Source organism: Macaca mulatta, chromosome 4 (assembly GCF_049350105.2).
Source record: "Macaca mulatta isolate MMU2019108-1 chromosome 4, T2T-MMU8v2.0, whole genome shotgun sequence".
NCBI lineage: Eukaryota > Metazoa > Chordata > Mammalia > Primates > Cercopithecidae > Macaca > Macaca mulatta.
This window is the reverse complement of record NC_133409.1, coordinates 102,692,358-102,707,118: the sequence shown is the minus strand read 5'-3', so window position 1 is coordinate 102,707,118 and position 14,761 is coordinate 102,692,358. Positions and strand designations below refer to the sequence as shown.

Genomic DNA, 14,761 nt, shown 5'->3' with positions numbered 1-14,761 from the left:
TTTTCGTTTCACTTTTGTTTTCAGGAGACTTATATTGAAATCCAGACAGAACACTTGCCCCAGTTGCTGCTCAGAATGATTTCTGCCTTGACAAGCCATCTCCAGACATTGCACTTGTCTGAACTCACATATTCTCTCAGACTTTGCTCAAAGATCCTTAGCAAGGTTCAGCCTCCACTGTTATCTGCTAGCACTGGAGGTGTTTTGCAGTTTCCAAGTGGGCAGAGCAATTCAGTGAAAGAATGGGAAGACAAAAAGGTAATTTTAACTATTATTTTTGGTATTAGACCATTTACATTTCTTCATAGCAGAAGTTACTTAGTAAAATCACTTATACGTAAGCATTTAAATAATAGTGAGTCTTTCCTAGATCCAAATGCAATGTTAGTAGGCTTTTGTAGGCTTTTGCTTATAGGGCAGTTTAATTATCTATATCAGTACTTTTCCAGTAAAAGTTATCATGTGAATGGCATATGTAATTCAAAAGTTTCTAGTACCCACATTGAAGTAAAACGCAGGTAAAGTTAATTTTAATTCTAGTTTATTCAGACAATTGTAGCCAATATATTATCATTTCAATGTAATCTATATAAAATTGATGTCATATAAATAAGTGAGGTAGCTTACATTCTTTTTTGTACTGTCTTCAAGATCTAGTGTGCATTTTACACTTACAGCACATCTTTGTGCTGATTGGTTTGTGAGTACACAAAAGAGGCTAAAACAAAGGCACCACTCAAAGGTGAGCACAACAGTATAAATAACCAATTAGGGAAGGGTAGGTATATGTAAAATAGGTGAAGAGTGGGGATCAATCAGAGGAAAGTGTGCCAAATGGGAAGAGAGGGTCTCAATCTGGTCTGTGGATTTATGCAGGACTTGTAGCTAGGCTTTAAACTGTCTTTGGCTTGAATGTGAGGTTTCACCGGGGACCTGTCTCTGGCTGCCTAGGATTTGTCTGTCTCCTGCTGCTATCACTGTGCTAGTTGCTGGCTATCCAGTGGTGAGCTAGACATAGTCTCTCCCCTTCTCTGTCCTTTCTTTCTAATTGGTAGAAATATTATACAAGTAAGTGCACATTTAATTACAGTTGTGATAAATGTACAAAGGAAAATAATCAAGTGGTAGGAATATGGAAAATGGGGTGACCTGACCTACGCTGGGGCCAAAGAATGCTTTCTTGAGGAAGGTGTGTTTGAGTGAAGCCCTAGAGGAACTGGTGTGGTGAGGGAGGTAAAAAGAGAGCACCTGACAGAGGAAGAAGTATAACAGCCCAACGAGTTCACCTTGCCTGTTGCCTAGACAGCCAATTTATCAAGACAGAGGAATTGCAATGGAGAAACAGTAATTTATGCACAGCCGGCTATGTAGGAGACTGAAGTTTTATTATTGCCCAAATCAGTCTACCCGAAAACTTGAGGATCATAGTCTTTAAGGATAATTTGGTGGGTAGGGGGCCAGTGAATTGGGAGTGCTGATTAGTTGGCTTGGGGATGAAATCATAGGGAGTAGAAGCTTTTTTTATGTTGAATCAGTTCCTGGGTGGGGGCCACAGAACTGGTTGGCAGGTCCAGGTGAGGCCATTCAGTTGTTAGAAATGCAAAAACCTGAAAAGACATCAAAAGGGTGATCTTAGGTTCACATAGTGATGTTACCTACGAGAGTAATTGGGGAAGTTGAAAATCTTATGACCTCTGGAATAATGGCTGGTAATATTTAGAATTCCAGCTCCTCTCATTCTAACCTGGTAGCTGGTGGTCTTTCATTTGTTTTATAAGAACAGTTTAGCTTTAAACTACAAACTAAATTCTTTCCCAAGGCTAGTTCAGCCTATACCCAGGAATGAACAAGGACAGTTGAGAGGACAGAAGCAAGATGAGGTCAATTAGGTTTGATATCGTTCACTGTCATAATTTTCTCAGCTATGATTTTGCAAAGGCTCTTAGGCAGAGACAAGCACCAAGCAGACAAGAGATGCAGCTGTAAGATAGGCAGAGGCCAGGTCTTAGAGGGCCTTGAGCTGTTCTAGGGCTTTTGTTGTTTAGGAGCACCAGGAAGGCCCTGAGGGGAAAAGGCAAATGGCATAATTACTTTTGTGTATTAGAAAAGTTACTCTGGCTGCAGTGTGAAATGTAGATGAGAAACAAAAACAGATGTGGGAAGACCTATAGTAGCGCAGGTGAGAGGTGGTGATAACTTGTGCCAACAAGATACGAGGAGTAAAGATAGAAATCGATGGATTAGCAATATATTTAGGAGGAAAAATAGACTTAGTAATAGATTGATAAAGGTAATGATCACTAACCATGAGTGTTTACTAGGTGCTAGGCATTTTGCCATGTGCTTTATATATACCGTTATGTAATCCTCATAGCAATTGTAAAATGTAGGAATTACTGTCCCTCAATTATACACATTAGGAAACGGTGGTTTGGAGAAGTTAAATAACTTGCCAGGTATCACATAACTAGTGAATGGCAGAGCCCTAGTTGACTCAAGGCCTGCACCCTTAATGCCTCTACTGATATGAAAGTGGGGAGGGGAGGAGGGGTGAAGAAGGTACAAAAAATGATCCCTAGGTTTCTGTCTTCCTGACTCAAGGAAAAGTGTCATTCACTGAGGCAAGGAACATTAGGCGAAGCCCAGCTTTGGGCAACAGAGCATTTAGTTCATGATGCTATTATATTCTGACTCAGTCACCCAAGGAATTCTTACATATAACTTTTACTTAAATTAAGCCAGAAAATATCCTCGATATTTATACTTACTCTATCCTATTATAGGGAGTAAAAGGCTAATACCCTCCAGTTCTACTTCAGGGACCGGTTCATTTGTTGTTTATTGTAATTTAATTGTCTCTCATCTTCCCCTCTAGATTATAAAATATTCCTTTTATTTCTACTACCTAATACAGTGTCTGGCACCATGATAGGAATTCGATAACTATTCACTGAAAGACAAATATTTAATTAGCACTTTACACATTTCAATAAAAATTTCACATTCATGTGGCCCTGAACAGATGAGCTATTCGATTTTATTTGTAGTTATTAAAATGTCATTTTTTAACCTTACATATCTCATTCTTGGCATTTTTTAGACATTAGGAAAGTGATTTCATGAAGTAGGTGAAATAACCATTTGAAAACAAGGATATAGATCCTAGAGACTTTTATATATGTATTTTTGTTCTCAAGAATCTAACCTTATGTATGCTGTGTGTATAGTGCATAATAAATACTTGGAGAATGAATAAATCGGTGTAGGGGTTGCTGTTAGAGTCAACAGAATGGGTAGATTAAATTGTGAATAGTCTAAAACATCTCTCAAAAGTGGTCATTTCTAATTCCTAATATGTACACTTTGCTACTCAGCCTTTTGCTTTCTTAAAAATCTCTAACAGATATCATCAGTTTCTCATGAAAATCCTACTGAAGTGTTTGAAGACGGAGAAAATCCACCAAGTAGTCGATCATCAGAGAGTGGATTCACTGAGTTTATACAATATCAAGCAGACCGAACTGATGATATTGACAGAGAACTGAGTGAGGGCCAGGGGGCAGCTACCATCCCAATTGGTAGCACATCCTCTGAAACAGAAACAGCATCCACTGTGGGATCTGAAGAAACCATCATCCAGACCCCTTCCGTAGTCACTCAGGGGACAGCAACCCGAAGTGGGAAGACAGCCCAAAAGACTGCAATGCAGTGCTGCTTGGAGTATGTCCAACAGTTTCTTACCAGACTTATCAACCTCTACATCATTCAGAATAACTCTCTTTCTCAGGCTTTGACTACAGAACATCAGGGGGATCTTGGTCGAGAACAAGGAGAGACTTCAAAATGGGACAGAAATTCACAAGGAGATGTAAAAGAGAGAAGCATAAGTAAACAAAAAACTTCTAAAGAATACCTTTCTGCCTTCCTTGCTGCCTGTCAGCTCTTCCTAGAGTGCTCAAGTTTCCCAGTTTACATCGCTGAGGGGAACCATACATCAGAGTTACGTTCTGAAAAACTGGAGACTGGTAAGGTCATCTCAGTTTTGCTTATATTTCAGTATTTTCTGTAGTATGTTTTTTCTTTTTAAAAGAGGCATTCATTAAAACGGATTTTTTTAGCCAGTTACTTTTTTTTAATGTTTTAATTTGCAAGTTGTTTTTTAAATGGAATACTGTCACTATGGGGAGATTGATATATTGGAAGATTTTGTGATTCTGATGTCGTTCACAGTTTGCTTGCAGGTAAGTTGGAGCTGAAATGGAAATCTCTGGGGAAAAGTAGTGTAGCAGTAGATCTGCTGGTTTTCTTTGTTATGACCAGTAACATGTTTACTTTTATTTTGATTTTTATATATACACACACAGTGCAGTGAATACTACATAATGTTTATTGATCAATATACTGTTTTTTGGGACGGGATAATAGATTGTATGACTTGGCATAAGAAAAATATATATTGAAGAAAAGTATAATAAATTACTGTTGCTACTTTATTAAAGCTCTAGACTAGGTGAGAAACCATGGTTTTGTTAACAGATCAAGGCCTTAAAAGTATTTAGTGGCTTTATTTTTTGAAATTAACTTAGAGTGTGTGTGAAATGTTTAGTATAATGAACTCTGATTGCTACCATCTTTTGTTTCAGACTGTGAGCATGTGCAGCCTCCACAGTGGCTCCAGACTCTGATGAATGCTTGCAGCCAAGCAAGTGATTTCAGTGTTCAGAGTGTTGCTATTTCACTAGTCATGGACCTGGTGGGACTGACACAGTCTGTGGCCATGGTCACTGGGGAAAACATCAACAGTGTAGAGCCTGCACAACCCTTAAGTCCAAACCAGGGAAGAGTAGCTGTGGTTATTAGACCTCCCCTCACTCAGGGCAATCTGAGGTACATAGCTGAGAAGACTGAATTTTTCAAGGTAAATTCTAAGAAATGCATACATGACGATGATCATTACAGCCATGTATGATACTTGACCTAGTTTGCTTTAAGGATTATTTTTAAAATGATAATAAAGCCTCATTAAACACCTCTTAATATGTCTTGCCATATAGAAAATGATGCCACAGCTGATAGACATACTGCTCTCCCCATCTTATTCCCAATTTTGTGAGCGGGGAGAAAAATAAGAATAAAGGAGTAGTAATATTAGGATAAAGAGAAGTATTAGGGCACTGAAGCCATGTAGGAAATAATTTCAGCTAAAAAGAGGAAAACAGTAGAACTTACTTTCAGATTAAGTGGTTGTGACACTTTTGCTTTTTTTTTTTTTTTTTTTTTTTTTTTTTGAGACAGTCTTGCTCTGTCAGCCAGGCTGGAGTGCAGTGGCACGATCTTGGCTCACTGCAACTTCTGCCTCCTGGGCTCAAGCAATTCTCCTGCCTCAGCCTCCCTAGTAGCTGGGATTACAGGCGTGTGCCACCATGCCCAGCTAATTTTTGTGTTTTTAGTAGAAACGGGGTTTCACCATGTTGGCCAGGCTGGTCTCAAACTCCTGACCTCAGTAATCCGCCCGCCTCAGCCTCCCAAAGTGCTGGGATTACAGGCGTGAGCAGCACTTTTGCTTTTCATGCAGTAAAACCTTAGTACTCCAAAACTCTCATGAAAAGTTTTTCTGACTCGTCATATTGTCTCATTATCATCTGTGGTGTATAAAGTCACTCAGAAAAAAATTCAGAAAACTCAGTCTTTGATTTCTACCCCAATGGTATAAATATTATCCTCTATATCGAACATCAAGTAGATTTGGATTGTATACATCTTAAGCAGGTAGATTCTTTATACTGTACGTTAAAAAAAAGTTTTAAAATGTGATTTCAAGTCATTGTGCCCCTTCAGATATTTCCTCCTGCTAGATTAGAGTTGGATTTTATAATATTGTGGTAGTGAATCCTGAAGATTATTGCATTATTATTATTACTAATTGCATTATTATTAATGCTGTTACAGATCAAGTGCTGCGTTAACATATGTAGCTCTGAAATACCTATTATCTATTTTATAGATTTCAAGTAGTTTGGATATTTCAACTGTGAATTACTTTTCACTCTGTAATATACAACCATGAATATTAAATTGCATTCAATGTGGGATTTGTATCTTATTAAGGATAGTTTATTCTAGCATCACTTTACTAACACCACTAAATAATGAAATGGGGTCTTACCTGGGCCCTGCAGAAAACATTCACATGTCTGATTTTTTTTTCGAGATATAGTCTCGCTCTGTTGCGCAATCTCTGCTAACTGCAACTTGCGCCTTTCGAGTTCAATTAATTCTCCTGTCTCAGCCTCCCGAGTAGCTGGGATTACAGGTGCATGCCACCATGCCTGGCTAACTTTTTGTATTTTTAGTAGAGACAAGATTTCGCCGTGTTGCCCAGGCTGGTCTCAAACTCGTGACCTCAGGTGATCCTCCTGCTTCGGCCTCCCAAGATGCTGGGATTACAGGCATGAGCCACCATGTCCAGACAACATGCCTGATGTCTAAAAACAAATATCATTACAGGACTATCATAAAAGGTTCCAAGGGCTTGGGTGATCAGAAAGTAGGTACATGGAAGACTGCACTTAGTAACCTCATCCCCATAGAATAGAATATTAAAAACCTTACAGATCTGACAGAGAGCAGACATTCATTTATACCTAATAAGAAATATTTGTTAAATAAATTTTCATGTATGGTATTGTGACTGTCACTTTTACATCTTTTTTATAGCATGTAGCTTTAACATTGTGGGACCAGTTGGGAGATGGGACACCTCAGCATCACCAGAAGAGTGTGGAACTATTTTATCAATTACATAACTTAGTTCCTTCTTCTAGCATCTGTGAGGATGTTATAAGTCAGCAGTTAACCCATAAAGATAAGGTAAATCCTCTTCTTATCTTGGGCACACCGCCCCCCGCCCCCTGCCCCCCCCCCCCCCCACACACACACATTATACTAAAAAGTAAGTTAAGAAAACTTTAGGGAAATTATTGCAGTTAACATAGGAGTAAGAGAAAATAGCTTTGTTCACAGTGATCTTAATATCTTTAAAATAAATGTATTCAACTCTTTCTAAAGGAAAGTTGTTTACAAAAGCATCAGTAATATGAAAAGTAAAACAAAAATCAAATGCTGGATTTATTTATTTGTTCAGGACACAGTTATGGGAAATGATGTTTAGTATTGGTGGTCTCAGTTCTTGGGTCATTTAAAGAGGAACCAGTGGCCTCAGTTATGGAACTTATGGATTTATTAACTAATATATATGAAATGAAATAATGTATAAATTATATTTATAAGCTATAGAATACTAATATGTGAGATTATATTATTTGCATTATTATACTACATATCCAAAATAAGAATTTTGTATTCTAATATATATGAAGTGTGATATATAATTCAGTTAGCCTGAGAAGAAGCTGGAATAATCATTTTGACTAACCTCATCAGGGTAATTTAATGACGTTTGTGGTCTTCCTGTGCTGCTCTGTAATATAAATAGAAGATTTGATTGAAGACCTTTTAGAAGTATATTGTCCTATTTTTAAAAAACTCAAAATGCTAGTATGTTTGAGTGGGTCATATTCAAAAAAGGAATTGTGTTAAATAAACATTTGGCAGAGGAGAAAGTGGTATATGAAGGAGTAAATGAAAGGAATGAAAAGTTTATTCCAAGAAAAATGTTAAAAATCTATTTCTGCTATAACACATTTTTTTTCAAAATTATTCAGAAATAATAGGGAAACACTCTATTCTAACAATTTAAGTTTTACATTAAATATAAATCTAGGACAAATTATATGCCTATTTTCACTTGGGTAGCATTTCATTTTTAAAGAAATACTCCCAAGTTCTAAATAAATATATACATCCATGAAAAAAATTAAAATATATTTTACTACTTAATTTTTACATTTCTGTTGGTTGATACAAATGCAGGGTTCGTAAGAAAAGCCTGTATTAATCTCACAGAAAAAACAAGCATGCCTCCCAACTATCACAAGCAATTTAGGAAGTTGCAGTCTGGTTTCTTGGGGCTTTTGCTTAAAGGATCCATAAATGCTAAAGAAAGACTTCAAAAGTTTTGATAATGTGACAATTTCTACTTGATTTATATTAATACGTACTTATTATCTAATACCAAGTGTGCTTGCTGTTCTAAATAATTTATTTTTACATTGTTTTACCCATTATTAATCTTTTTCCAAATAATCTCAAAAGTAGTTTGATATTTTTATTGTAGAAATAATTTTTAAGTGTTTAAATTTTTGAGTCAAACCAGCTTATAAGTGATGAACAACTCATTTGGGATTAATGTATCATTTCTGGGACAAAAAATATATAGTGCAATGAAATCAATTTTGACAACTAAATGTTTATATTAAAATGAAGGAGGAAGTGCCTTCTGGACTCCAGATACATGTACATTAGTAACTTTTTTCTTCTGTTATACAATAATCTAGTAAGCTCATTACTTAAAGTCTAAACTCAGGAATAATTATTTACGAGACAGGATGAGATGATAACCTTTAAGTTCAATATTTCTGTATATATCTACATATTTTCTGTGTTTCTACTTCCATAAAGAATAGAAATAAAGTTTATTGCAATGTGTGTTTGAATATTGTGGACGTTGAACGTAATACAGTACTCCTAAATAGTACTCTGATTTTACTAAAATCACTTAGTATCTTCAAGAGAGAAGAACATAATTTAAGCTCCCATGTTTCTCCTCAGAAAATAAGGATGGAAGCACATGCCAAGTTTGCAGTTCTTTGGCATCTAACGAGAGATCTCCATATAAATAAATCTTCATCTTTTGTACGTTCTTTTGACAGGTCAGTTACATTTTATATTAAGATTTCACAGTAAGATATCTTAATGTTGCCTCTTTCCTTGAGTCTACTGTCTAGCTTGGCAAGTGTAGGAGATAGCAATTTATAAATTTTATAAAGAGAATTTATTATTTTGAAAACCATAAACTGTATTAAAATGCATGGCATTTTTACTCATCCACCAGATATTTACTTTCTGGTTTTGGAGTACCTGGTTTCCCTTCCCTTCCTTGGACAACTATTTATCACATTCCTACGAGGTGTCAGGCACCATTCTAGGTGCATTACTTAGAATGATAATGCAATGGATACAGCTTTCTTGAGTCTATATTCACATTTAGTGAAACTGCATATAAATAGTAGATTATGTGTTTCTCAAGCAATTATTTTCAATCTTCTGCCTAAACTAGATTTGTTAAAATCTATAGCCGAAAACACTAACAAATTATTTCCATGAATCCAGAGAACTTGTAGCTGCCTGAGAGTGGTTTTGGTTTTTGTCTGGACTACATAGGTGACTTCAGATATCAGATCTGCATTAAATTCCAAGGAGCTGCCATTTTTAGGTGGATTCACATATTGTCATAAGGTAGTCTCACCAGCCGGTCTCATAGTGGTGGCCATGAATCTGTGTTCAAGCTCAGCTCAGGATCAGAATTGTCCTCTACTGAACGTTATTTCAGCTGGTGCTTTTCAACCAGCATTACCATTTTTAAGTGATCTGATACTGAACCATATATTGAACCCCTACAGTGTATTGAATATATTGAACCTTTACTTTATAAATAATCATCTCTTACTTGACAACTATCTTTCCTAATTTTACAAGTGAGGGAATAGAGGTCAGGAAAAGTTGTTACTTGCCAAACACCACACAAAAGATTTGAATCTCGGGTTTTTCTGATTCCAAAGCACACTTTCATACCATTCACAGATTTTGCCTTGAATTAAGCACATAGCTTTGACTCACAGGGATAGTGTGAGCAGAGGAACATGGATCAACATGGAGTAATACTGACTTGCTGAAGGCTCAGTGCTTGATAATATGAACAGGAAAATGTTGCTAAAACAAGACTAATCATATTTTTTTTCAATTCTTCAGTATTAATCTTAGTAATGTATGCTTGTGAAATTTCAAAGCATAAGTATATTTTTAGAAGGGCAAAAGTTTTTTTCCTTTCTTATGCCTACTGAGACTATTGGGATTAAGATTATTAAAATGCTATGATCAAAATTTATCCTGAAGTATGACTACTTCAAAATAGTTAATTCAAAGTAAGAAACCCAATTTATTGATTTTATAAAAGAGTGTGACAAGGTAGATGTTTGGTTCTTTATTTTAATTATTTGTGTTTATTTTAGGTCACTGTTCATCATGTTAGATAGCCTTAACAGTCTCGATGGTTCTACTAGCTCTGTGGGACAAGCCTGGCTGAACCAAGTCCTACAAAGACATGATATTGCACGAGTTTTGGAACCATTGCTATTGCTCCTGCTTCATCCAAAAACTCAGAGGGTTTCAGTACAGCGTGTACAAGCAGAACGTTACTGGAATAAGGCTCCCTGTTATCCAGGAGAGGACAATGACAAGCATTTCATGCAAAATTTTGCCTGCAGCAATGGTGAATATCACATAGAAGTAGACAGCTTTATTTAGAATTATCAAAATAAGTGAATATAACAGTAATTGGTGGAAGAACTGCATGTGAGATTTTCTCCATGGGCTTATTTTCTCCCCTCCTCATGCACTAGCAATGCTGTGTGGACCATGTCAGAATGTACTGTGTCAATGACCATCGTAGAGGATGTGGGTCTCTCAGTTGACTTTTTCAGGGCAGGAATCAGGCACAGCTCTGGTTAGAGACATTATTCAGTTTTGATGGAAATATCTTTAGAGCTTAGTTAGCAATTCTGGTCCTACAGGCTCTGTAGATACTTCATTGGGAATTTATAGTAAACGTGTAATACACATTTTGTATTTCATGAGTCATTTTCCTCATCTTTTAGGAGAAGAATAATGCCCAACTTTCAAGGTTTTATTATGACCATCAGATGTAGACATGTTTGTGACATGCCTAAATATTCACTGTTACTATATTACTACAAAGTCCATACTTTATAAACTGTTGAGTGATGCCTTCTATACAGTGATAATGTCCCCTTGTTTTATTTAAGGGACAAAAGACTCGCATATGTCATTTGTCTCTTGACAAACCCTGTGGGTCTGTAATGAAAAGATCATTTTACTGAGCAGGTTGCTGATGCCTGGAAGACTATGGCTTTCTCAAAGTCTCATGGCTAGTAAGTGATGAAGCTGAAACCAAACTGTCATATTCCTGCTTCATCTCTAGTGCGTTTCTACAGAGTCTTGGTTCCTCTCTCTGGCTTCTTTTCCACTGCTTCTTCTGAATCTTGTAAGAATTTGTATGACCCTGCTTATTGCCAGAGTGTCTTTCTGTTAATGCTTTATCTAACTCTGCTGAATTCTCACCTCCTCTCTGAGATCAGTGCCAGATCTCATCAATGGTATCATGATTCTTTCCCTAAATTTGCTAGCATTTGGTATGTACTATTTTGCATGTCACTAAGCCTTCCACCTTTTCTAAAAGAAGAACATCATTAATGTATGCCACCTAAGAAATACAGAAATTAATTATATATTTGTGGTTTGCTGCTAATTTTAAACTCTTTAGAGAGTTTAGAAACAGCATAACTAAAGTGAGGTATTAGGGAGGAAAAATAAAACAAAATTTTCACCTGCAATAAAATAAAATGTAATTTTAGTAGGAAAATATAAGTAGATGATGACACTAATGATTAAAAATTTTGATCAGTCTACATTTCAATTATTTTAATGCATTTTGCATTTTTCTTCTTTTACTGTTTTTCTCATATATCAGTGAGCCAAGTACAACTCATCACATCGAAAGGAGATGGTGAAAAGCCACTTACCATGGATGAAATAGAGAACTTTAGTCTCACTGTGAATCCATTAAGTGACAGACTTTCCCTCCTAAGTACCAGCAGTGAGACAATTCCAATGGTTGTGTCTGATTTTGATCTTCCAGACCAACAGATAGAAATACTTCAGAGTTCTGACTCGGGATGTTCACAGTCCTCTGCAGGGGACAACTTGAGTTATGAAGTTGATCCTGAAACCGTGAATGCCCAAGAGGATTCTCAAATGCTAAAGGAAAGCTCCCCAGATGATGATGTTCAGCAGGTAGTGTTTGACCTGATATGTAAAGTTGTAAGTGGCCTCGAAGTGGAATCTGCATCAGTTACATCTCAATTAGAAATTGAAGCTATGCCCCCAAAGTGCAGTGATATAGATCCAGATGAAGAGACAATTAAAATTGAAGATGACTCTATTCAACAGAGTCAGAATGTTTTGCTGAGTAATGAAAGTTCTCAGTTTCTGTCTGTGTCTGCAGAGAGAGGCCATGAGTGTGTGGCAAATGGAATATCCAGGAATAGCTCCTCACCTTGTATTTCAGGAACCACACACACTCTTCATGACTCTTCTTTTGCTTCCATAGAAACCAAATCTAGACAAAGGAGTCACAGTAGTATTCAATTCAGCTTCAAAGAAAAATTATCAGAAAAAGTTTCGGAGAAGGAAACAATAGTTAAGGAGTCAGGTAAACAACCAGGAGCAAAACCTAAAGTAAAACTTGCCAGAAAAAAGGATGATGACAAGAAAAAATCTTCCAATGAAAAACTCAAACAAACCAGTGTATTCTTTAGTGATGGTCTGGATTTAGAGAACTGGTATAGCTGTGGAGAGGGAGACATTTCTGAAATTGAAAGTGACATGGGTTCTCCAGGATCTCGGAAATCTCCCAGTTTCAACATTCATCCTCTCTATCAACATGTGCTCCTGTATCTCCAGTTGTATGATTCATCCAGGACTTTGTATGCTTTCTCTGCCATCAAAGCCATCTTGAAAACTAACCCTATAGCTTTTGTAAATGCCATTTCAACTACTAGTGTAAATAATGCATATACTCCTCAGTTGTCTCTCCTTCAGAATCTATTGGCCAGACACCGGATTTCTGTTATGGGCAAAGATTTTTATAGTCACATTCCAGTGGACTCAAATCATAACTTCCGGAGTTCTATGTACATAGAAATTCTTATTTCTCTCTGCCTATATTACATGCGTAGCCATTACCCAACCCATGTCAAGGTTACTGCACAAGATTTAATAGGCAATCGAAACATGCAGATGATGAGCATAGAAATTCTGACACTACTTTTCACTGAGCTGGCAAAAGTAATAGAAAGCTCAGCGAAGGGTTTCCCTAGTTTTATTTCTGATATGTTATCTAAGTGCAAAGTTCAGAAAGTGATTCTTCATTGTTTGCTGTCATCTATCTTTAGTGCTCAGAAATGGCATAGTGAAAAAATGGCAGGTAAGAACATGGTTGCTGTGGAAGAAGGTTTCTCAGAGGACAGCCTTATTAATTTTTCAGAGGATGAATTTGACAATGGCAGCACGTTGCAATCACAACTTCTTAAGGTGCTTCAGAGGCTGATTGTTCTAGAACACAGAGTAATGACTATTCCTGAAGAGAATGAAACAGGTTTTGATTTTGGTATATCTGACTTGGAACACATCAGTCCCCATCAACCCATGACTTCTCTTCAGTATTTGCATGCTCAGCCAATCACGTGTCAAGGCATGTTCCTCTGTGCAGTGATAAGAGCTTTGCATCAGCACTGTGCATGTAAGATGCACCCACAATGGATCGGTTTAATCACATCTACTCTGCCTTACATGGGAAAAGTTCTACAGAGAGTAGTTGTTTCTGTGACACTACAACTGTGCAGAAATCTAGATAATCTAATTCAGCAGTACAAATACGAAACAGGATTATCTGACAGTAGGTAAGAGGTGACTTTTAACTTTATTGGTACTGAAATTTTTTAAATAAATGACTGCTTAATGTCTGGAAAGTTGGTCACAACTTGAGTAAATAAATTAGTGGTTTTTGGTAGGTTACAAATAGTATATTATTTTCCACAAAAAAAATGTGGCTCGAGGAAGAGTATCAATAAAAGAATCTAGAATGGAAAAGGGAAGGAATATTTAAACAGGCTTATTTTCTTCCAAGGACTGAAATTAATTTCACTGTTCTTCTTGCCTGAGCTGGCAAAACTAATAGGAAGCTTAGGAAAGGGTTTCCCGGGTTTTGTCTGCTTTATCTAAGTGCAAATCAGTTTTAGACTGAAAATAATTTAAATTTACAAATCTTTTCCATCCAATTTTGTTTTTTGTTTTGGATTTTCATGGTTTAGTGGCAAATTCAATCTGAGTCCCCATGCTCAAAATGAAGTCTGAAAAATTAGTTCCAGTAGACTATCTCATTTTTCAGAATAACCTTAGTTTCCACATGTAAAATAATAAGAAAACTGCCTTTGTTGTTTAATATTAATATGCCTGCCATTCCTCAGTGGCTAGAGATTCACTGGCCATCATGTGTTTATTTTGTATAGAATTCTTTAGCCAAGAGGAACTCTAGTATATTTAGTCCTACTCACTTATTTTGTAGATTAGGAAATAAAAGACCCTGATTTATTCTTTTAGCCATTTATTAATCTAGTATTTATTGCACATTTTCTATGTACCTGACACATTGTGAGTATTTCCTAGTGATAAAATATGAACTATACTATCATAAAACTTGTGTTTAAATGAATGCATTTTATTTCAGGCCTCTGTGGATGGCATCAGTTATTCCACCAGATATGATTCTTACTCTTTTGGAAGGGATTACAGCCATTATCCATTACTGTTTGTTGGATCCAACTACACAGTATCACCAAGTAAGACTGCATAAATATTTGACTTCTTTTGAAAGACTATGAGGTCTAATATATTTCCATTTGTAAATCTCAGTAAGTAATGAGGTTTTTTCCCCCAACTGTTA

At 36.4% G+C, this 14,761-nt stretch overlaps 1 protein-coding gene and 1 long non-coding RNA gene across 10 annotated transcripts in view; one reads left to right on the top strand and one right to left on the bottom strand.

Annotated features, from left to right (window-relative positions):
* The window catches only part of DOP1A (DOP1 leucine zipper like protein A), a 105,816-nt gene that overhangs the window by 62,928 nt on the left and 28,127 nt on the right, over window positions 1-14,761 (top strand). For all 9 annotated transcript variants that reach the window (XM_077999698.1, XM_077999696.1, XM_077999699.1 and 6 more), the window contains 8 exons: window positions 25-258; window positions 3,404-4,025; window positions 4,644-4,918; window positions 6,718-6,870; window positions 8,731-8,831; window positions 10,191-10,450; window positions 11,729-13,718; window positions 14,546-14,657. In XM_077999698.1, coding sequence (XP_077855824.1) covers window positions 25-258; window positions 3,404-4,025; window positions 4,644-4,918; window positions 6,718-6,870; window positions 8,731-8,831; window positions 10,191-10,450; window positions 11,729-13,718; window positions 14,546-14,657 — 3,747 coding nt within the window. The remainder of the gene's footprint in view (window positions 1-24; window positions 259-3,403; window positions 4,026-4,643; window positions 4,919-6,717; window positions 6,871-8,730; window positions 8,832-10,190; window positions 10,451-11,728; window positions 13,719-14,545; window positions 14,658-14,761) is intronic.
* On the bottom strand, window positions 525-11,947 carry LOC114677555 (uncharacterized). Its single transcript, XR_003728904.2, has 4 exons — window positions 11,781-11,947; window positions 7,436-7,480; window positions 6,167-6,485; window positions 525-1,607 (listed from the first exon to the last, which is right to left on the bottom strand). It is a non-coding gene; the product is annotated as an uncharacterized LOC114677555 (long non-coding RNA).